This window comes from Cucurbita pepo, chromosome 10, assembly GCF_057944985.1.
Source record: "Cucurbita pepo subsp. pepo isolate OVF chromosome 10, ASM5794498v1, whole genome shotgun sequence".
Taxonomy (NCBI): domain Eukaryota; kingdom Viridiplantae; phylum Streptophyta; class Magnoliopsida; order Cucurbitales; family Cucurbitaceae; genus Cucurbita; species Cucurbita pepo.
Genome location: NC_141807.1, coordinates 225155 through 248869, shown reverse-complemented (window position 1 = coordinate 248869; position 23715 = coordinate 225155). Strand labels below are relative to the sequence as shown.

Genomic DNA, 23715 nt, shown 5'->3' with positions numbered 1-23715 from the left:
TATTTATCGAGACAATGTATCTTGATCTACAACATAAAAAGGTAGGACGAGCAAACTAGACTGTGATCCCACATTGGTTTGAGAAGAGAACGAAACATTATTTATAAGAGTGTGAGGATCTCCCCCTAATAGACACATTTTAAAATTTTGAGGGAAAGTTCAGAAGGTAAAGTTCAAAGAGGACAATATCTGGTAGCTGTGAGCTTACTTTGTTACTAATGATATCAGAGCCAAATATTGAGCGGTGTGTCAGGAAGAATGTTGAGCCTCGAAGAAGGGTCGATGTGAGTGGATATATTTTGTGTGTAAAAGTCAAAAGATAGTGATTAAAGGAAAGATAATACTCAATTTTTGGATGGCCCAACCAAGACCAACCATCATTCTAATTTCACAATAATTAAGTAAAAAGGGCCAACTTGGAATGCAAATGAAATAGAATTATACATAAAAGGAGCATGTCCACTAATTTCTCACTTTTGGCACGTGCGAGCGCCCCAACACACCACCCACCACCGTCCCACAATACACCCACAAAACTAAGCTCTCTCACGGGTGACCTTAAAAAATTCGAACGTTGGGAGCACAAATGGACAAACAAAAGTAAAGACCCCACTTTTCCATCGCACATTGTCTCAACGTCTTTGTTCCCCCGCTGTACTTCCATGGAATTTCTTAGTACATTATTTACATAAAAATTGAATCTTTATTATCAAATCTTGATGTTCAATTAGTGTTTGAATGTGGGTCATTGCTATTCTATGAGATTTCAAGACGATTGGATCATACAATCATATTTCTCGACTTACAGGCCATTGCCAAAAAGCCTTCAATCGGATCATAGAATCAAAGACAAAACCTTACTCTGCCTAGCTCTCTGCCTCTGTCCTGAATTTCTCTGTATTTTTTCCTTTCCCTTTCGTTTTTGGCTCTTTTAGTTAATAAAACGTTCAAATTCACATTACCCAAGAAAGCTTTTGCAGATTGTCAATTCCCATCAACACAACTCCCATTAATACAATCTCTTCTTCTTCTCTCACTTCCTTTACCTCTCTCTCTCTCTCTCTCTCTCTCTCTCTACCCACACTAGATGAACAAAAAGTGAACGAAAGTGGGTTCTTTTTCACCGAAAAGAAGAAGGGTCTGCTTTCTTGGCCATTATTATCACCTCCCCCATTTGAGAGGGGAAGTTTTCATGGCTGTTTTTTCATTGTCTTCTTGGAACTTCTAGCCTCTAGATTTAGAGATTTTGTGTTGGTGAATCTCTTGTTCTAGTTTGAGCACATTCAAAAGAGACAACGAGCAAGCTTCTGCTTCAAGATATGAGGTGAAGGAGCTTCTGATTACAACACTAAAACTGTGTTCTTTTGGGTTTGGATACTGTTCCCTAATGGATATCATTCACCGTGCACGTCTACTATGCGCTGTTGTATGTTTTGGGATGTTTATATGCGCATCTTGTCTGGACGAATTCGGTGATTCAACAGCCGTGTACATTGTAACCCTCAAGGAACCTCCTCCTACTACTCATTACTATGGTCAGCTTAGGCAGAATACCACTTCTTTTAGGCTCGGTGCTTCTGGTGGATTAAGCATCCACAAACCAAGGTACTTCTCCATCACTCTCTTATACTTGCATTCAGCAGCTCTAAGCTACTCATTTTAGTTCTTTACTTGATTTAATATGATGAAAACTTGTTGTATAAGACGTTTTCAATCACTGTAATCTTCTTAAACGCCAACGTGGGCGTATTTGCTTAAGCATGAAGTAGTTTATATTGGTTGCCTTTTCTGGGTTGTCGATATTGTTCTTTCTTTCTCTGTCAAAAATTCATTTTTTCCATCATTCGGTACCAATGTGTTGGGAGGATGCAGAATTTGTGTTATATTTATCTTTGTTTCTCAGTGGATTTCCATGAAAACTATCCCTTAACCTTGTTGAAACTGCAATTGCTAATTTTTGTTGAATCTATTATCGATGCTATGCCTTTACCCTTTATGCTAATTTTTATATTGCTTTAGAAACATATCAAGAAAGCATCGAAGATATAGATCTTACATAGCCCGAGTTCATGATTCATTGTTGAAGAAGGTCTTGAAGGGGGAGAAATACTTAAAGCTGTACAGTTACCATTTCTTGATCAATGGATTCGCTGTGCTTGTTACTGAAGAACAGGTACAAGTTTGTAATATATGATGTTCTCTAATTGTTAGTGTTTACCTGATAAATTTTGCTCAGGAGAAACTATGTTTGAATTTATAGGCTAATAAACTTTCAAAGAGAAAGGAGGTGGCAAATGTTGTCATGGATTTCTCTGTTAGAACTGCTACGACCCATACGCCACAGTTCTTGGGGCTTCCTCAGGGAGCTTGGTCTCAAGATGGTGGCTTTGAAAGTGCTGGAGCTGGGATTGTGATAGGGTTCGTTGACACTGGCATTGACCCTTCTCACCCCAGCTTTGCTGATGATTTGAGTGATAAACCATTTCCAGTTCCACCCCACTTCTCTGGAATCTGTGAGGTAACTCCAGATTTTCCATCTGGGTCATGCAATCGGAAGCTTGTGGGAGCACGCCATTTTGCAGCATCAGCTATAACAAGGGGAATATTTAATGCATCTCAGGATTATGCTTCACCATTTGATGGTGATGGGCATGGCACGTAAGGATTTCTATGTCTGTTTGGAAATTTCCTTTGGTTTGTATTCCTTGTTAGTCATTGACATCAATATATGCAGGCACACAGCTTCCATTGCTGCTGGAAACCATGGCATTCCAGTGCTAGTTGCTGGACATCACTTTGGAAATGCCAGTGGGATGGCTCCTCGTTCACAGTAATTAATCTGAACTTAGGCTACATTCACTTCTCGAGCTATTATTTTGTCAGTTAAAATATCATTTTGGTTCCTATAATTCATTTGCTTCAATGCTTACTTATGCTTCTTTTTCCAGCATTGCTGTTTATAAGGCACTGTACAAAAGCTTTGGAGGTTTTGCTGCTGATGTTGTTGCTGCAGTCGATCAGGTATGCCAGAATTAAACAAGTTTAAAATCTCATTTGGAGGAGACCAAGTCTAAATTTAGTATTTTTCTTCTCAAGAATTCCTCATCTTCTTTCAATCTTTTGTTATCTTTATGATGTTCTTTGTAGGCTGCTCAGGATGGGGTGGATATAATAAGTTTATCAATCACACCGAACAGGCGTCCCCCGGGTATTGCAACGTTTTTTAATCCCATAGATATGGCATTGCTCTCTGCTGTAAAGGCTGGTATATTCGTTGTGCAAGCAGCTGGTAACACTGGTCCAGCACCTAAGAGCATGTCTTCCTTCAGTCCATGGATCTTCACTGTTGGGGCTGCTTCTCACGACAGAAGCTATGCTAACTCGATAAGCCTTGGCAATAACGTCACCATCCCGGGAGTCGGACTTGCTCGTAAGTTTCTGTTTGTCTTCTCTGTTTATACTACTCTTCCACTTAAAGGAAGATAAAACATAATCCGTATTCTCCTATTCAGCTGGAACTTATAATGGCACAAAGTACAAACTAATTGCTGCAATACACGCTTTGAACAATGGCACAAACGTGTCGGCGGACATGTACGTGGGCGAATGCCAAGACTCCAGTAACTATGATCAGGATCTGATCCAAGGGAACCTTCTAATATGCAGCTACTCAATCAGATTTGTGCTGGGGCTTTCCACAGTTAAACAAGCTTTACAGACAGCAAAAAACTTGAGTGCTGCTGGTGTCATTTTCTATATGGATTCTTTTGTGATAGGTTTTAGGCTCAACCCAATACCAATGAAAATGCCTGGCATCATAATTTCATCACCAGAAGATTCCAAGGTGGGTGCTCTACTTTGTTCGCTGTTTTGTTTTACAAATGGTTGTCAAAGCCTTTCTGCATCAAAGTGGGGTTTTAAAATGGGTTATGTTCTATGGTTTCTTTGGCAGATGCTTCTTCAATATTACAATTCTTCCCTGGAAGTAGATGGATTAACAAAGAGAATTTCAAAATTTGGAGCTGTTGCTAGCATATGTGGGGGATTGAAGGCAAATTATAGCTCTTCTGCCCCACAAATCATGTACTATTCTGCTAGAGGACCAGACCCAGAAGACAGTTCTCTTGATGATTCTGATATTATGAAGCCCAACTTGGTTGCTCCTGGAAATTCCATATGGGCTGCTTGGAGCTCTGTTGCCACTGACTCTATCGAATTTCTCGGTGATCATCATCTTCCACAGTGTTGATTTACATGTAAGATGAATTCTCAGACATGAATCTTAACTTTTACGAACTCTCCAGGTGAAAGCTTTGCAATGATGTCGGGAACAAGCATGGCTGCTCCTCATATTGCTGGTCTAGCCTCACTGGTAAAGCAGAAGTACTCCAGTCTTAGTCCTTCAGCCATTGCATCTGCACTATCCACAACTGCTTCTCTTTACGACAAGACTGGTGGACCAATCATGGCTCAGCGTGCTTATGTTAACCCCGAACAGAACCAGTCTCCAGCTACGCCTTTTGATATGGGAAGTGGTTTTGTGAATGCAACAGCAGCTCTCGACCCAGGGTTGATCTTTGATTCCAGTAAGTGCTTCATCTTTACATATTAGCAGAGAATGAGTTGGGAAATATTGGGAACTGAGAATTTTGTGTGTACTTTTGGTTGATCATTTTGGTAGTAAAGTGCTGCATGGTGTATGACATTTGAGTTCGCTTCTTGTTTGTTGTAGGTTACGATGATTATATGTCGTTTCTTTGTGGAATCAATGGATCATCCCCTGTGGTATTCAACTACACAGGCCAGAACTGCGGGCTTTACAATTCCAGTATCAGTGGAGCTGATTTGAACTTGCCCTCTGTGACGATAGCAAAACTTAACCAGTCAAGAGTAGTGCAACGAACCGTGACCAACCTAGCTGGACCTGAGATTTATAATGTTGGTTGGAGTGCTCCTTATGGGATTTCTTTGAAGGTTTCTCCAACTCAATTTACAATCGACAGCGGCAAGAAACAAGAGCTAACCATATTCTTGAACGCGACGATGAACAGCTCGGTTGCTAGCTTTGGTAGAATTGGACTTTTTGGGAGTGCAGGCCATATAATCAACATTCCTGTTTCAGTAATTTTGAAGATCTCATATAACAACACTACTAATTGAGTGAGAAGTTTGGAGGGAGAGGTAATTATTCCCCCTTCATGAAAGAAAAAGATGATGTTATTCTCTCTGGTTGTTGTTACCATCCCCTGCTCTCTGCCCTTTCCTTCCTTTTTGAATAATTTGGAGGTGTTTAACCAATTTTTTCATTCTTTTTTCTATGTAACTGTTTTCTGATGTAAAAAAAGAAAATGTAGCTGGTGGGTGTCAGTATTGAAGATTCAGTTTCAAAAGTAAGTTAATAGCTGAGTTGACCTCTCTCTATCCCTCTCTAATCCATTACCAACTTGGGACACTTGACGTGCCCAAAAGGATGATAAGGATGATAGATTAAAGATAGCTTAGGATATGAACAAAACCAACGGAAATTGAAAATGCATACCGCCAATGACAATGCCAATGATGGGAACGGAAATTACAAGACAACGTTTATAATACTCGTATTTACTAAAGGGGATACGATGGATGTATAATATTTTTACTTGCGAGACAGCTCAATGATTCGGTACAGAAAATCAGACAAGTAATGCAGTATAGACCCTCAATTCTTCTGGTCCACCATATACATCTCACATTCACAGGGTAAATAGTTCTCTGAACCTCGAAAATTGAAGTTGACTCAAGAATGATTGGTTACCTCGAGGGAAAATCTGGAGGCAAACTATACAGAAATGTCCACATCATATTCATATTCCAAGCAGTATAGTAATGTACTAGATATATATAAATATATATATCGTTTCCTCCCATCCTTTTTCAGCCGCTAATAGTAAGTTCCATCGATCAACCACCATCTCACCGAGTTACCTTTTATCTGTCGTGACACCCACAACGACATTGCTCACCTGTCATTCGTTGTATTAGTAGTAGTCTACACAGTTAGTTTGTTGCTGATAATAAAACAGAGAACATACGATTCCAATGAGGGTAAAGGGAAAGGAGGCGAATGAAAACCATGAATACTTACCAATTTGCCACTTTCATCAACAGACATCGGGTTCTCAACTACTACTGTTTGGCTCTGAGACTGCAGAAAATGAAAATAGTGAACAATCTTAAATCAACTATGCCGCACAATCAAAATTACAAACCCACTCAATGGTCATTGCAGAGGCCTGAAAGGAGGGGCATGGAAAATGAAAAGATTGAGTGAGAACATACTGATGATGAAGGGGGCATCCCAGAGCCAAGTGTTCCGTTACGCCTGTGCACTGGAATAGGAACCCTCACGTTGGACATCTGCAAAGAGACATCAATGAAGAAAACATGAAGAGCTGGTAGAAAAATATTAACACTTAGCATGTATAACAAGAGTACGTAAGCAGAAGTGCTTAACAGATCCAAACTTTACCACCTCGGGTTCATGGGAAGTTTATAGAGTAAATGTCTTGGATACAAGTTTTTTAAGTTTTGAACATTTTGGTTCTTCATTAATATTCCCTAACAACCCATGCAGAGAGAAAAGCGATTGTTTAGGAATGTAACAAGGATAGAACTGCCACAAAAGTGTACCACCTTAATTTTGACCACAAAATTTAGTTGTATCCTTTCAAGCTAGTCAAGTATAACTGAAGCCACATGGGGAATAGACTAAGTTGCTTTCCAAAATCAACATAAAGAATATTTATAAGTGATGAAGGAGGCAGACAGATGAATGCATGAGCTCATAAAAAAAAGAGAGAATACTTCAAACCTATCACATTCACCGACACAGCTAACGTTAAGAATATCAAGAAGTTTCAGCTACCTATGAAAAGAAATGGATTATACTTACACCAACGTTAGTAACATAGTGACAGATGGCACACTTGACAGATGGAGCTCCGTATGGAAAGACGAGTGTTGTTCGGCAGTTTCCACAGTTAACATGTGCAACCTGGTTCGTGGCTTTTTTTTTTTTTTTTTAAAAAGAAAAAATGTCACAACACCCAAACATGATAACTCTAACCTAGCTAAGTGCTATAACATAAGAAATTTTTTTGAGTGTCTAATAATTAATAGCATGATACAGAAACCAGCATAAACAAGACTAGAATTGGCATAAATAAGATCCCACATTCAAATCGGGGAAAGCCAAAATTTTATTTCCCAAGCAAGACTAAAAAGCAAGATTACACCTTGAGGATTGCCTCAAGATAAGACTAACTTTTAGCCTCGAGACTTTATGTTTTTTTTTTCTTTTTAACCATAAGAACCTTACGCCCTTGTGAAATTGAAGCTTAGAGTCTCTATGCCTCATGTAACGATTGAAAGAATAACGTTAGCTTGCCTCATTCTTACCCAAAAAAAAAAAAAAAAAAAAAAATATCGTTCATGACAATATAAACTAATGCTACTAATGCTATCAAGACTTCAAAAGTATTGAAGACAAAATTTATATTATAAATCAATCTTATAAATGATAATAGTAGTGAGGTTAAAGATATCCTTTTAGAATTTTTGTTTAACCAGCAATTTATAGAGGTGCTTTTTTAAAAAAAATTATCTTATATGATTATTATGTTTTGCAATACTTGGTCATACTAATTTAGAATTTGTTAAATGTTTTAGTTAAACTCGAGGCTTACGTCTCATACCACCTCGAAGCTTACGTCTAGCCTTTTTAAGAGGAAAAGCCTCAAGACCGTCTTTAGGCTTTTAAGGCATTGCCTGGGAGAAACAAGTAACAACGAAACCATTTTTGTTCTCAAGCAAAGCAAATACCTACATCAAAAGATATAATGATTTTTTTTCCAGAAGCATAGAATAAACAAAAAGAATTGTGAAGGAAGAAAAAAGAGAAATATGAGAGAATGAAATAGAACCAAGAGAATTATAGCGGGAAAAACCAATAATTTAATCATCTGAATGCCCAAGTCTTACTATTAACCCTAGTCACCGAAAAAAAACAAAGCTCAAACAAATATAAGGAGCTCTGTCACATTCAAATATCCATATATCCTTCCCAAAACCAAAATCAACGATAAGTTTCTTCATACCAGGTGCAAGGTTCACTGTATGACAGCATGAGCATCTAACACTTGTTGCCCCACGTGCGTACATAAGCAATGTCCTGCAACCTCCACATATAAGTTGAGCCATATCTGTTCCTGCAAATGCAAGGCCCAAGTCTCTGATATAAGACCTCAAAAGTGTTACCACATGACAAATAGCTATGAACAGCTGGGGCATATATATTATATGAGAAGAGACACGTTTTAACACCTTTGCTATCAGACCTTAATGGTTAACTTTTAAGAAATAAAAATAAAATTAGAAACTAATAAAATAATATTCATCATGAAAAAGTAAGTCCAACTCAATTCATTTATACTGCCCAGTATCATATAATTTACATATTTGTCAACTAAGTATAAAAAGATGGATACTTTTTCAATGTGGTCGAAACTTCAACCAGCAAATTTTTAGAGATTTTTTCATGGAAGACCTAATTTTGATTTTTTAATACATTAAGGGTAAATTTCAGAATTTATATATTTATCCTAAAAACTTTTAAACAAAATACTCCGCGAAGAGGCTACAAACATGATAATCTTCCACTTGGAACCTTTTCACATGAACATATTCCATTATAGAAAGCCATAATTCTTCTGCATGAATCCACAAAACTTCAAACTTGCAAAGCAGCCTATATCACAACCCTATATTTCTTGGTGCCTAATGAAATGAAAATATTCTATCATAAAATACACTCCTGGATGAACCCTCGATATTCCAATCTCATAAAGAAACTTATATCACAATCCTCTATCAGAATCACAAATCCAAAAAAGATTGTCTAAATTCTGAGACGACTTCCACATGAAATGCATCAAGAAGGGAATACCATTATGACCCACGATGCAAGGACACGCTCTGGACATGTGTCCAACATGCTAAAATCTATCTGTATTAAATATTTTCTTTTCTAATTTAGGGACATGGCCATGAGAAAAATTTAACCCGAAAAGTAGGACAAGGAATAGATACTCTAATCCTTAGGATAACATCTTTTTCCTCTAGTCACAGCTTATTAAATCCTTCAATTTCTTTCAAGTTCTTAAATATCGTTAATTGGCTTTAACTTCGCATAATCTCAGTGAAGTATATATATGAAAAGTATCCTTATTATTTGTATGCCTATTGTCCTTTTGCTAAAAATTATTGGCTGTTTACGTTTGACGCTTTTGGTTGGTCTATGGTTATGCCTGGCATAATTTATGATATCCTCGCATCTTTTTTTTTTTTTTTGGGTCACCCTTTCCATGGTAATTAGAAGACGTTATGCCTTGCTATCAATAAGGCTTATGTGCTCATCACATGAAGAGTATCCTTATCATTTGTTTGCATACCGTCCTTTTGCCCAGTGTTATTGGCTCTTTATGTTTGACACTTGTGGTTGGTCTATGGTCATGCCGGGCACTTTGTAATACCCTTGCTTTTTTCTTTTGTGTGGGTCACACTTTCCATGGTGATTAGTATATTTTATGCCTTGTTGTCAACTAGGCTATCTTCTGGAATATTCGGTATGAGTGGAATGGAAGAATTTTCAGGGATACTTCCTTATCTTTCGACTTTTTTGGACTTGATTTTATTTATGCTATTTACTGATGTGAAAGTGTTATTGGCTCTTTATGTTTGACACTATTTGTTGGTCTATAGTCATGCCATAGTCATGCCAAGCATGATTTATGATATCCATGCTTCTTCTTGTTCTTGTTCTTTCTTTCTTTTTTTTTTTTTTTTTTTTTTTGTGGGTCACCCTTTCCAGGGCGATTATTGTGCTTGATTTTATTTCATGCTTTTTGTTGGTGTAAATGTCAGCACCCTTCTAATGTTTACAGTCTTACTTCTTTAATTTTGAATTTGAAACTTTCTTGTACATCTATTAACTCCCTTTATTTCATTCATTAATGAAATTTGTTTCTCTTTGTAAAAAATAAGAACTCAGTTTCTCAACCAAAAAAAATGTAGTCAGGTAGATTATTTGAATTAGGCAACGAGGTCACTTCCTTGACCATCATCCCTCCAGCCTAAATTATATAGTTTGTCAGGTAGATTATAAATAACTCAGCACATTGCATTTGTTAACATAATTTCCTCAAAACTTTTATCGACCAAAAAGGGAAAAGAAGCAATACGAAAAATTGTATACCAGGAGGGGGAACTGAGGTGACTGTACTGCATAATGCACAGCATACGTTAGTAGCCCCTCCAGGATAAAGAAGAATGCTCCTACACCCACTGCATACAAGTTGGCTCTGCATAGCTGCTACAGCAAGTGGAGAGAGAAAATCAAGAGCTTGTCAAGAGTGGACTTCAGCATCATAAGCTATGTGCAAGATTGAAAAAATAACCGATATGAAATTAACTTCCCTCTATGCACAATAATTCCACACGAAGCATACATTTTCCTTCAACAAGATTCAATATCAAACAACAATTCAAATAAGTCCACAGATGATTTATAAGGATAAAAAAATTCATCAGGAAAAATACCCCCCTCTTCTGCTGTGGTTACAGAGAAATTAGGTTCTAAAACTGAAGCCAAAAAAATAAACGTAACTACTGAAATGGTAACCAGGAAGCAAAGGAATAAAAGTAGATCAACCTTACAAATGATTTCTTTAGAATAAAAACGATATAGAAGCCCTTTCGAGGACAATTAAGGTTACCAGAGTTTGTCTTGGCTTCCTTTTACCGGAAAGATTTAATTATTTATTTCCTCTTTCAACATTAGTTAATTCACGAATGCAATCGTAACCAGGGAGTTAATTCACGAAAGAATTCAACAATGAGAAGATCTTGTTCTCAGCCCTCTTTCTACAGCTTTATTTGATCGATAACTAAACCTCTTATCGGGGGAAATCCAGGGAAACCGCTTCTTTGTTTTGTATGCATATACATAACATTGCAAAACTAAAGGACAGCTTGCAATTGGGAAATATACACTATAAAAGATGCATGCTCGAGCAAAAGATCCCTCAAGATTGATGAAATTATGAGGGAAGCATAAAACCTAATAACTCAAGTCTCTAAAAGCAAACAGAACAAACAGAGGAACAAAAAATTGAAGGAAAAAGAAAGCCAAATACAGAAGTAAACACCTTTTCTCCCGATCCTCCTTGCGACGACCGATTAACCTACAAAAACGATCACGTAGAAGCCCCAAGAAGGAAATCTGTCAAGCATTCGAAAATCCAAATGTCCCAATCGTAAAAAATCTCATCAAACGAAAGAAACAAAAAAGAAATACACGAGACAGTGCAGAAAGATGCACAAATTACAATTACACACAGGGAGAGAAGGGGAGGTAAGAAACCTGAAAATGGTGGACGAGAAAGGAAGAAAGGATTAGTTATGAAGAAGATGATCGCGGAGGTGTAGCTATGAAGGAGGCCGTATTAAGCGGATGAGGGTGGAAGCGAGAACTGCGGTTGAAAATCGAAATGCCAGAGAATGGGACAGAAAAGGAAGACGGTAAGATTGAAGAAACGAAATAAGAATATTTTCTTTTTTCCGAAAAAGATTAAAAGAAATCGAAAATGGAGAAGAATGAGCAACTTCCCAGATTTTTACTTTATGTAAATTTCGTGAATATTTTAATCGACGAGCGCGTCCATCGCGACAGACAACGAAATAAACAGAATAATAAATCCATTCCCAAGGATATTCTCGTAATTTCCAACTTCTCTTCAATACTGCAAACATTTGTTTTTGTGTTTAAATTAAACACACAACTATTTTCCATTTATTGGAAATAGAAAATTATTTTTAAATGTGACAAAATCCTGAGGCCATATATCTCGTTACTATATATACACATCATATAATCGATGAAGCCTGCTGGTCTGCTGATGTATTTGACGGATGGTGTTCTAAAACTTTCCTCTCCATTATAATCCTAATTAATCATGCTTCCGAGTCCCACACAACAAATATACATTGACTAGTTAATTCATGTTAACAAAGGGAAATATGATCCATGTAAATTTGCTACCAACAACAATATTATTTGACTTTACATGTAAATAGAACTGATGTATTTGAAATTCCCGTAGCTTTGTGGAATTCGATCTCAATTCAATTACGTCGAAGAGAGGCCAACCTCTTTTCAAGGTCCTCAACATCTGGAGATTCGGAGCTGCGCGTAAATTAAAATTTATCATTAGTTCAATGAAAGCTAGCAAGTGCATAAAGGGCTAAATTATATGAAGAATCAAATCGAGTCTAGGTGACTGAATAGAGATGCAAACTATCATTATCTCAAGCTAAATTATTATTAGCTCAATGAAAGCTAGCACGTGCTTATAGGCATAAATACTATCTCTTTAAGAAGAATCAATTCGAGTCTAGTTCGGTGAAAGGAGATGCAAATTATCATCTTAAAGGCTGATAGTCCGATATTAAAAAAAGAAAGAAATGGCTGTTATTTTGACCATTATCAAAATTATCTTTGTTTCAGAACACTCTAGATGATATTTTCTTTATATATTGACCATTATGCCCTGAGGTTCATCATCTCCCAGATTTCCACGCCCATTAGTCACCTTTTGGAATGTTCCCAAAAGAAATATCCCCAAAAAGGAGCTTGATTAAAGTTTTAATAGATCTTCTTTGTGTACAGTTTTTGTCCAAAAGAGATGAAGACACCTAAAAAGGCTTGTCGGTATTCGGCATTGTAGCACAGTGAAAGTAAAGTTTCCCTTTGTATGCATTCAATCAGAGTACAATATAGACTACGACCGATATGTATCTATCTATACGTGTGTTATGTTATAAAATGTATGAAACCGAGAAAGAAAAATCCCGATAATAATAATGCATAGGGTACCTGGCAACTGTATTTTCAGTCTTCCTTGCTGCAATCCGGCCTTTGGGAGCAGAAGACAACTGTCAACAGGAAAAACCAATGTCAGAGAGCAATAAATGTTTCCAAGTGAAGGAAAAAAAAAAAAAGGTAAAAACATATTTGAGATCCAAGCAAAGTGTTCATTTTCAAGAGACCAACCTGGGATGCAATATCAACGCCAATCTCATCAAGCACCTGTGAAGAGAACAGCAAAAAACAAATGTCTAGTTAGTAAAATCCTTCAATCAAAGGTACAGGGTATGCAACCTTAAATATGTGGAAAGAACTTGCCTGATTCGTAAGCTCCTCAGTTTCCTCTTCGGCCTCATCCTTATCTAAAGTTTCATCTATAGACTCTGACATCATTTCAATCTGGAGAAAAGAAGTATGAAAACATAATGCACGACTGGAAAAAGAAAGAGAAAAATCTACTAGCTCGAGGCCACAATAATAGTTGGGTATTTTGCATCCAACGCCAGGAATATGGCTCGACTTTTGTGATGGACGAGATTAAGTTAATACAAGGGCAAGGCCTTTTTTATTTCCCCTCTATCACCCCCAATCTGGTGAAATATTTTTCTTCCCTCCCATATTTTTTTCCTGATTCTCTTTTGTCCTCACAAAGAACGCATATTACGGTACAAAAAGCTGTTAACAATGATATCCTCAGATGATGTGATCAAAACAATAGTACAATGAATATACACCAGACAGAGCTACCCATAAGTGGAAAGCAGAATTAATATCTCTTTTCTTGCATTTCAGACATATCCATTAAAACAAAAGATTTAATTTGGTCATTGGTGTAATAATTCAACTCATTCTCCCTTCCCCCCATCGAAACTATGTTGTATTCAATAAGAAAAAGAAATAGTGAAACTGGGAATATTACCGTCATGTCCAACTGTGCCGACTGCTTCTGAAACTCCTTAATCACTTTAGCCTGCTTTGCTGGTGCCATTTGCTGCAATGGAAAACAAAGATGATAAAATTGATCGTTTGGTTGCAATGTAAAGAAAGTTGCCGACATGAAAATTTTTGGGGAAAAAAAAGTCCTTTAATTTTACACTCACAACAAATTTCAGTCTATTATGTCAACCAAAATGATGCACCAATCAAACACTTTCAATCAAGTAACTGCTAGTTCTCTACCAGTGTGTCTCATTCTTCCTTTAAAATAGAAGAATCATAATAAAATTAAGGCTATCGTATTCTCTTTCGTGTGCTTACCTTGTTCATTGCAACCATTGCTTTTGTTGCACCCTTCATTCCAGTAGAGATTGAAGTACTAGCATATAGTGCCTGGGAAAAGACATCATCAGTCGATTATTTCCCTAAACTAAAACCGATGGTCAACATGTTTTCACGGTAAGGATGGTGACCTGTGTATGAGTAGCTACACCTCGAATTTGGGCACGACTTCCTTGCAAATTAGTTATTTGTTGGCGTAGGCGAACAAGCTGTCGAGCAAGGATTCTAGTGGCAGCCTGTATGATGAATTAAAAGGAAATATGAAAATAAATTTTACTCGTGCCAAAATAATAGGATGATAATACAAGTGACAAAAAAATTATATTTGTGCGTGCCCAAGGTGATTATCAACAGTAAACCACAATCTAAATTAAATTTATTTCCGAATAAATGGCATCTTCGGATTCTAAATTCCTTTTCTGCCGCCAAAACATTTATTGGCTTCTTTAATGCAATTTCACTAGGTTCAGTTTGCATGGAATTTCAGTCGAGAGAAAATATGTGAGTGGCTCAACTGCATGGAAAACAAAATATCAAACCAACCAGTAATCATGAAGGTACAGAAAACATTAGTCACATACAAAGCCCAGGAAACACTAGTTTGAAGTTTTAGAATCATGAATAACTAATGGAACAATCCATAAATAAGATTAACATGTTTGAGCAGTTGTGGAAGGGATTAAGTACTAGATATAACGCTACCTATCACCAATAGATCTAATAAAGTTGACTTACCTCATTCCCAGTTTTAGCTGTCTGCTTTATCTCCGCGACCAATTTTTTTTCCTGAAATTAGAAAGAGTAGGAAATCTAAGAGAAGAGAAAAGGCAAAGGAGGTAGTAGAAATTAAAACCAAAAGGGAGTTCACATGATACCTCCAACTGAAGAGAGGCAATTTCTCGCTCAATGCCTGAGAATTGATAAACATATAAGCCAACGTATCAATTGTATATAAATGTAGATTGAAGGACGGAGTTTGATAAATAATGAATGTACTGATTGAAGATTCTACAGCATGAGCCAATAAAATTTCAGATCTGCATCGTACTGATGAAGTAGGAATCAAAGTAGAGGAAAGCACGAGTTAAGGACAGGGAATCCTGGCCCTTAACTCACAGGCTTTTTACTTGCAAACCTTAGTCCACAAATGCCACAATTACCAATGCCACGTATGTGCAGTTGCATGCACTTAAAGAGTATGGGTAGGCACAGTTGAATAAAACGGTTATTTTAATTTCATTCGGTAGCTTATTTTGGTAAAGCTCACCCCTATACAATGAGAATGAGGTAGGAAAGAAAAGGGAACGACATAGTAGTTTCAAATTAAGTGACAAGATGCCAAAATTAATAAATAGAGTGAGGAGATGAACGAAAGGGAGTAATGCTCCCCCATTAGTAGCTTTAGGTGTTGCTAATTAGTCTGAAGGCTGATGGCATCCGGATGAAAAGAGAATCAGTGTATTAGAAAAGGGGATTTCCCGTTGCTAACAACAACTGGGGACTGGGGAATTGCCTGGAAAGTCAAATGCTTTAGGGCTTCAGTACTAATGCGTAGTTCAGGATTGTCCATTCATTAGGGTCATTAAATACATTCCTGCATCTCCCTTCCAGTGCAAAAGAAACAAAACATAACTTTTGATAGAATAAAACAAACAGAAAGTTTTGTTTAGGTTTTGAAGTCCCTCAAGTGGCACTATAATTCCAAATGATTTGGACCATACCCGGGGGAAACACCAAGAGATTTAGAAACAAATTGTGAAGTAGAAGAATTGTAGTACCTCTAGTTGCAACAGCCATTTCTCGCTTGCTGGTGCGAAGAGCATCTGTAATAAAAGCACAATGTCATCATTCATGCCTAATGAAGCCGCAATGGATTTCTGCATTAACCGCACCCCAGGCAACTAAAGTTCCCTTAGTAGCAGAAGTAAGTATCATCTCAAACAATAAGAGGAATCCCATTTTAACTCATTCTAATTGCTTCGAGCAAAGCCCCTACCACTGTACGGGAAATTTAAATCGCGTCTTTAATCGAACACAGAATATTAACCCTAAGATCTGTGTGAAAAACGCCGATCATCTTCAAAATTTACCCCGAAATCGTACAAACTAGGGAAATGCACGTAAAGAAGCAGTGAAATGCACGTAAAAAAGCAGTGAAATGGTAAAGAAAAAAGGAGAATCAGAGGCTAGAATCAACAAAACAATCGTAAAATTGGAAGCAAAGAAGGAGCAGATCGGAAGAGAAAGAGAAATTTATCAGACCTTTGGGGGAGGTTTTCTTCCTGAAGATGTTCATGTTCATCGTTGGTTCTCCCCTACCCTAGCTGACTGCGGAAGCAGAGTGGGAATAAACGTAGGGATTGCAGTGGTCGACAATGTTTACAATTCCAAAGCGAATATGAGGATTTGGAAGCCAAGTAGTGAAGCTCACACTGTGAGGCCTGGAAGAGCGTGCACGAACTTTTTTTCTCGCTTTCACATTCTATATGAAACAGACGGCGGTGATCAAAGTAGCCGTTACGAATTCGCACTGCCTAAACTACCCTTCCTGAAGTTTTATATTTACCTTGCATTTTCTAAAATATAAATTTTAGTATTTTTATATTCCTCTTCTCTGAACCGCACAATGTCATACCAGATTCCAAAGGGGTAGAATTGAAAATTCAACTCTTTACAATATTTCTTTTAAATTATTATTAAAAAAAAAAAAAGGTTTATTTTGCTTATTTTTAAATTTTGGGCAAATGTTCGTTTTGAAGTTAGATGCCTCGGCCCAAAAGCGAAACCTCTTCGGCAAAATGGGCCTCTTTGTCGGCCCATTGAATGGCTCAACAACTAACCCAAGCCCACATAACTTCAAAATACCACATTTTATCCCTATATTTTCTAAGAAAATATTAAAAATTTCAACCAAATTCCAATAAAAATAATAAAAACTATTTTTTTAGTTTTCAAAATCAGGAAATTCAATATTTGTAAACTTAATTATGAAAAACTAAATAATTACTTAAAAAAAAATATCTGTTATTTTCCCTATCATATTATTGGAGAGTTAAATATGTCACTATAAATGAATAGTTGGTTGAGTTACAAATTTATCTTATCCATAAGGAAGATAGGTGAATCAATTTTAGTTGAAATTTGAACTTGGGTTGTTAATATTATTAAGATTGTGTTGTTACAATGTCTTATTCTAATGGAATAGGTATAAGAGAGGTAGTCATAACATAACCAGTGATACAATTACAATAAAAGTATATTATAGTAGTCAATAAATTTATTAATATTTGAATTAAAATGAACTTTAGAAAAAGAAAGAAAAGAAAAAAGACAAAGAAAGAAGAAAACAGAGCCATTGTATTGTACACAAATGACAAAAATATGCCGAAAAAATGAAAGAAGGAAGGAAAGGCAGCGGGCAGGTCAGAGTTTTGAGCGGTCAAAAGGAGTCCATCTGAGCCAACCGTGTGGGTTCGTGTACCCAACGTGCAATTCGTGCCATTTTTTATTTCTTATCATTTTGCCCTCCAAATTGTGTCGGCCAACCTATTTGTCGTTTTCCCCATAACCCAAACCCCCTTCCCATTTCATGCTCTCAATTTTAAAAACTATTTAACTAACTTTATATATATATATATATATACATATATTCTGTTTTTAACAAAGTAATTGATTATTGATCCACTAAAATATATAATTAAATTTATCTTTTTAATGATCACATAAAGAGACATTTTAAATAAATAAAAAAAAAAAGATTAAATCCTGAATTTAATAAAGTAATGGATTGGAAGAAGCAACATTAATATAGGAAGAGGATAAACAAAAACTTGGGTTCAAAGAATATAGAGATACCAGCACACAAATTATAGTATTTGGGCATCATCATCCTATTCATTATTACTAATCATTATTACTAATAATTTTATTAATTATTAATTAAGTTTACCCAAACTAATTTCCTTCCCCTACACATTAAGAAACCCTTTTCATTTTTTGATCTTATAATATGAATCCTTCCCTTTGCAGACAGAAACAAAAGAAAACAATGATAATCCTTCCCATCTACTTAGCTTCTAATTGGGGGCAACAATTTTGGTAATCTTTTCTTTTTTTTTATTTATTTATTTTTTCTCTCTTAAAAATATTTTTAGCGGTGTCCCTACCACCTCCATGGGTGACACAATCACCCCCTTGGGATTTCATTGTCCCTTTCCATTTCATTTTTTTTATTATATATATTAATTTAGTTTCATCCCCCATTCTCCAAACTCTCTCCAGATCTACCACTTTCCACTCCCTTCTATTATAAAATATATTTCAATCATCAAATCTATCCGTACAAGATAATTACTGTCACGCCCTTCTACATATAATATTACTATTATTTCCTCCATTTCAACCAAGATTCAAATCAAATTTAAAAATGGCACAAGTGTCGGTGATGGTTAAATTATGGATTGGCCAGATTTTTATTTTTCGAAAATTATGAAATATTAAAGATGATTGACGAGGTTTTCGGTTATGGCTCATAAAACAAAGTCGTAATAATAATTATTTTGGTTTTTCGGACCCTTTTTTGTCATTTGACCTTTCCCAATTCTCTTTTTTTTTTTTTTCTCTCTCTCTCAAATCTTAAATATCTTTTTGGTATCCACCTTCCCAAATATCAATATATCAATATATATGGTAGGGCTAATATGTACACAGCGGGTCCAATCCGATCTAAACTCTCGAAGGATTCGATAGTGTGGACTCAACTTGCATTTGTGTCAAAACCATAGAATACTCTTAGTCGGAGTCACTTTGAAGAACACCATGTCGCCTACCTTAAATTTCAAGCTCCTATATCTTACATCTGCATAATTTTTCTATATACTCTAAGCAGTGCACATTATCATCTTGATATTTTGCATCGCCTCATTCGTAACTTGAACTAATTTGGGACCCACCAATTTTCGTTTCCCTCCTTCGTCCCAACACGATGAAACCCTGTACCATTTTCATATAAAGTTGATAGTTGCTTCAAAGGTGTTGTTAAATTCAGCAATAATGCTTTGAAGTTAAATTCAGCAATAATGATTTGAAGGGGCAGGCATGAAAAGGGAATTATTATATATATATATATATAGGAGTTCGGAGACAATTGTTAAATTCATAGAAAAAATCCCAAAATTATAAGCATGTTGGATAATAATAATAATAATTAATGATCGTGATTCTGGGTTTGCGAAACAAATACTTAGGCATGCACCATTTTGTTGATGATAATAATAATAAAATGTCATGTAATAATGGAAACGGTTACTATCCTAAGTTGTAGAGCAGTAACCGCCCAAATCTTTTCTTCTTTTTTTCTCATTTTTTAAAATAACTAAAACACTATTGTTTGTATAGAATTAAATGAGAATAAATATAGAATAGAAATGTTAAATAATTGAGAAAAAAAAAAAAAAAGAAGAAGAAGAAGATATTTTATGTTGATTGAAAAAAGGGAGAGGGAGTAAGGGGAAATTAATGAAAATGGAAGTTTCAACAAACACACTTAAAGAACATGGTTGCTGATAGGCCCGCGAAAGTACAGATTTATCCCTATCAAAATTAAATGAAAGTACCCAAGGGTTAAAATAAAATATCCACCTTTTTTTCTTTTATATATAAATAATATTTTTTTTTCTTTTATATATAAATAATATTCCAGTACACCGCCAAGAAATACATTAATAATAAATAGTAGAGTGTTATAGGGGTGTTTTTGTAACACAGCTCAGGCATTAGGTACATGTCGTCGGGTACGGGCTGTGTACAACTGGGAGTGAAAGTGTCAACTCAACACTCCATTTTTATTTTTATTTATAATTTTTTTTATCCCTTGTTTGACTGTGTCACGTGCATTGTGAATTGAATGAATTACCAATTAAAAAAAAAGAAGAAGAAAAAGAAAGAGATATTTAAAGAAATGGAAATTATTTACATTTATTTGAATTTGAATGCTTAACTATTTAAATTTTATTTAAATTTTGTGTTGACGTTGGCGGTAAAAGAAAAGGAAAAAGTAAAAAAAGAAAAAAGGAAAAATGTGTGGGCTTTATTTTGGAACAAATTTGGAGGGCTGCTTTTGGTTAGGTTTGGTTAAGGTTGGTTTGGTTTGGTTCGGTTCGGTTCGGTTCGGTTCGAAGAGAAAGTTAATTTGTTTGGCGTCGGAGGGAAGGGAGGACTTGAACCTTCTTTCTAATTATAAAAATATTAAATAAATAATAAATAATATTACCAGTAGTGTCCCATAAATAATAAATAAATAACGCTTTCACTCTCTCTGCTATGGGTATTGGTATGGGTATTGGTATTGGTATTGGTATTGGTATTGGTATTGGTATTGGTATTGGTATTGGTATTGGTATCGCTATATAAACTCCCCCGCCACTTCCTTCTTCTTCATCTCTTTCCCTTCAATCCATCTTTCTCAATTCTCTCTCAACTCTTCCTTAATTCCCACTTCCATTCACTTCTAATTTAATAACCTTCATTCTTTCTTCTGCTTCCATGGCTGCTCTCACCTCCTCCCCTCACCTTAACGATATCGACTCCCTTACCTTCGATGTTGACAAGCTTACTTTTGAGATCTTCTCCATTTTGGAAAATAAGTTTCTATTTGGCTGCCATGATTCCACTCCCAAGCTGCATCTCCCCACTCAGCCCCCCGTCGATGCTAATGCCTTCAAATCTCGAATGCAGACCTCAGGGAAGGTAAGGATTCTGAGTATTGATGGTGGAGGCTCCACCGATGGAATTCTTGCCGCTAAATCACTTAGGCATCTTGAGGATTTTCTCCGTCGGAAGTCGGGAAAGCCTCATGCGCGCATTGCTGACTATTTTGACGTCGTTGCTGGTTCTGGAGCGGGAGGCATTCTCGCCGCCTTGCTCTTCACGAAGGGGAAAGACGGTTGTCCTCTGTTTACGGCGGAGGGAGCTTTGAATTTTCTAATTAAGAACCGTCGCGATATTTTCCGGTCATCGGATGGAGGAATTTTCCGACGTGTGTTTCGGCCGACGAAGGTGGAGAAGTTGTTTCGTAAGACGTTTGGAGAGTGCACGTTGAAGGACACGTTGAAGTCGGTTTTGATTCCGTGCTATGATCTCTCCACGCGAGCACCATTCCTGTTTTCTCGCGCCGACGCTCATGAAATGGACGGTTACGATTTCAAGATTCGTGACGTTTGTGTTGCGACGTCTGCAGAACCGACAGTCTCCGGAGCAGTCGAAATGTGGTCCATCGACAAGCGAACGAAAATCACCGCCGTCGACGGCGGCATAGCGATGAACAACCCGACGGCCTCCGCTATTACTCACGTGTTGAACAATAATCAAGAATTTCCCTTCTGCAACACCGTCGAAGATCTCCTCGTAGTATCTCTCGGAAACGGAGAGTCAGATTTCGGCGCCATTAACCTTAATTCATCGCCGGCCTCGTTCACAAGGATCGCCGGAGAAGGCACTTCCGACGTGGTAAATTTCCTAATCTTGCACTTTCAATTCAAACTAACCTTTACTCAAAATTTTAGTATTCAATTGATATGGATAGATTTGTCGGTAGAGGCAGAGGAGTTAAGAGATTCGGCATTTAATTTAGGGCACAACACATTTAAGAAGGCCGTATTTGGACAGCTTTATTGCAGGACAAATCAACCAGCTTCCTCCAACCCTTCATTTTCTATATTCATAATTATAGTGACCTTATTTTATGTCTAAGTAGAATTTGGAAATAAAAAATTTGGCAACCAACCAGAGAATCTTAATTTGTTGGCACAGAACACGTAGAGAGAGTGGGAAAGAGATAGATAGGGATGGAGAAGGGGGCACGAGAAAGAAATGGGGCTAATTCATTTAATTGGTTGGTGAGCTAATTATTGTGTGCTGTTATTCTATAGGTTGATCAAGCTGTTTGTATGGCCTTTGGTCCGCACAGGACAACCAATTATATCCGCATTCAGGTATTCCACTCAAATTCCTTCATATTCCCCCTTTTTTTTCTGAAAAAAAAAAAAAAAAGCTTCATCCATCTAACAACACTCGGGAATTTGTGTTATGCTCTCAGGGGAATGGGATTATAGGAAAGAGCAAGTATGGTGGGGGTCTGGAGAAGCCCAAAAGAGGCCAAAAGAGCATAGACATACTGGAAAAAGCAGATGAAATGCTAACCCAGAAGAACATAGAGGCTGTTTTATTCAAAGGAAAGAAGATGATTGAGAACACAAATTTGGAGAAATTGGAGGCTTTTGCAGGAGAGGTGATCAAAGAACAAGAGAGGCGAAAAACCAGCGTCCTCCCCACTGTATTATTGAAGCAGGCATTCCCGTCTCCAAGGACATCCTCTGCTTCAGCCACCACACTCTCCACCATTTCATCCTGCTAATCATATTTCACCCAAACCCAACACTCTTAATTTGGAGGTTAGTTTAATTTCTATAATTAAGAACCCAAGAAGAAGAAGAAGAAGAAGAAGAAGAAAAAAAACATTATCAATTTGTGTATTATGCTGCTGCTTATTTTGCTGCCGCTCGCGATGAAATGGGAACGTCCGAGTCTGAGCTGAGCTGCTTTTTTTTTTTTTTTTTTTTCTTTTTTTGAATCCTTTTGGGTGTGGTTGTTGATTAACTACTACTAGACATTTGCTAATATGAGGGCTCTCCAAATGCCCGTTGTACAGTAAGAGAGAGAAGAAAACTGAGAGATTTTTATTTATTATTTCATTTTTTTTTTCTATGGGAAAGAGTGTGATTTTTAGAGAGAGAGAGAGAGAGAGAGAGGGAGGAGAGCTTGGAGTTTTGTGTAATTTTACATAATATCCCATTGGCAAAATTGGGTATTAACCTTTTCTTTCTTGTATTGTATTGGAAGTGTGATAATTAATTATGTTCCTAATCACTACACGACAAGGACATGGGTCCTCCTCACCTCAACCCACTAAGAAAACACCCATATTTGTAATACACCATAGCATTATTTAATGAAATGTTATTAATTGCTTCTTCTATCTATCCTTTAAAAATATTCTTTTAATACAAAGTTTTTGCACTAATAAATCACATCGGATTCAACCAATAAAATACCAACCTTATCATCACAAACTTAAATAAGTAAGGAAAGTCCAAACCAAACTTTAAAAAGTCTAAACCTAACTAAGAAAGCACATTCTTCCCAGCATGATTAGAGGAACAAACAAACATAAAAGTAATTCCGTGTAAGCTACAAAATTATTCCCGAGTAAACCCCAAATCTTCACAAAGATAGAGACTCAATAATTAGGGACAGTATTTAGGGTTGAATTAGATGAAGTGGGAATAAAGACGTTCTATTGTTTTTTTTGTGTGGACAGATTCAAATGTCGACAATTTGATGTATCATTATTGTTTTTTTTGTTGGGTTAAAGAAATGGGTTTGAACTGATTCTCAAGAAGGGGGGCGGCGGGGACTGC

The 23715-nt window shown here is 36.6% G+C and overlaps 4 protein-coding genes across 7 annotated transcripts; 2 read left to right on the top strand and 2 right to left on the bottom strand.

Moving 5' to 3' along the window:
• Nucleotides 1-1039: 1039 nt before the first annotated feature.
• LOC111803080 (subtilisin-like protease SBT2.2) lies at nucleotides 1040-5399 on the top strand. The gene is made up of 10 exons (XM_023687350.2): nucleotides 1040-1605; nucleotides 2020-2173; nucleotides 2261-2658; nucleotides 2735-2830; nucleotides 2949-3021; nucleotides 3148-3430; nucleotides 3513-3844; nucleotides 3953-4223; nucleotides 4305-4586; nucleotides 4733-5399. Exons 1-10 carry the CDS (start codon nucleotides 1388-1390, stop codon nucleotides 5158-5160), a joined length of 2535 nt encoding a protein of 844 aa, XP_023543118.1. The 5' UTR covers nucleotides 1040-1387; the 3' UTR covers nucleotides 5161-5399.
• A 173-nt stretch (nucleotides 5400-5572) lies between these two features.
• On the bottom strand, nucleotides 5573-11701 carry LOC111803994 (protein LOL3). 4 transcript variants are annotated; one of them, XM_023688628.2, is made up of 8 exons: nucleotides 11459-11701; nucleotides 11244-11317; nucleotides 10292-10408; nucleotides 8136-8246; nucleotides 6932-7044; nucleotides 6319-6396; nucleotides 6125-6184; nucleotides 5573-6002 (listed from the first exon to the last, which is right to left on the bottom strand). In XM_023688628.2, the coding sequence occupies exons 3-8, from the start codon at nucleotides 10401-10403 to the stop codon at nucleotides 5961-5963; spliced, it is 516 nt and encodes a 171-aa protein (XP_023544396.1). In that variant the 5' UTR covers nucleotides 10404-10408; nucleotides 11244-11317; nucleotides 11459-11701; the 3' UTR covers nucleotides 5573-5960. The 4 variants fall into 4 exon arrangements, with proteins under 4 accessions (XP_023544396.1, XP_023544395.1, XP_023544397.1 ...); XM_023688627.2 differs by having other exon boundaries at nucleotides 10292-10405; XM_023688629.2 differs by having other exon boundaries at nucleotides 11244-11279.
• A 309-nt stretch (nucleotides 11702-12010) lies between these two features.
• LOC111803993 (vacuolar protein sorting-associated protein 2 homolog 2) lies at nucleotides 12011-16710 on the bottom strand. Its single transcript, XM_023688626.2, has 11 exons — nucleotides 16502-16710; nucleotides 16018-16062; nucleotides 15115-15149; nucleotides 14975-15025; nucleotides 14371-14475; nucleotides 14219-14290; nucleotides 13881-13952; nucleotides 13280-13360; nucleotides 13148-13183; nucleotides 12971-13029; nucleotides 12011-12280 (listed from the first exon to the last, which is right to left on the bottom strand). Exons 1-11 carry the CDS (start codon nucleotides 16539-16541, stop codon nucleotides 12220-12222), a joined length of 657 nt encoding a protein of 218 aa, XP_023544394.1. The 5' UTR covers nucleotides 16542-16710; the 3' UTR covers nucleotides 12011-12219.
• Nucleotides 16711-20673: 3963 nt separating this feature from the next.
• LOC111803086 (patatin-like protein 3) lies at nucleotides 20674-23167 on the top strand. Its single transcript, XM_023687356.2, has 3 exons — nucleotides 20674-21745; nucleotides 22168-22230; nucleotides 22335-23167. Exons 1-3 carry the CDS (start codon nucleotides 20783-20785, stop codon nucleotides 22650-22652), a joined length of 1344 nt encoding a protein of 447 aa, XP_023543124.2. The 5' UTR covers nucleotides 20674-20782; the 3' UTR covers nucleotides 22653-23167.
• The last annotated feature ends 548 nt before the right edge of the window (nucleotides 23168-23715 follow it).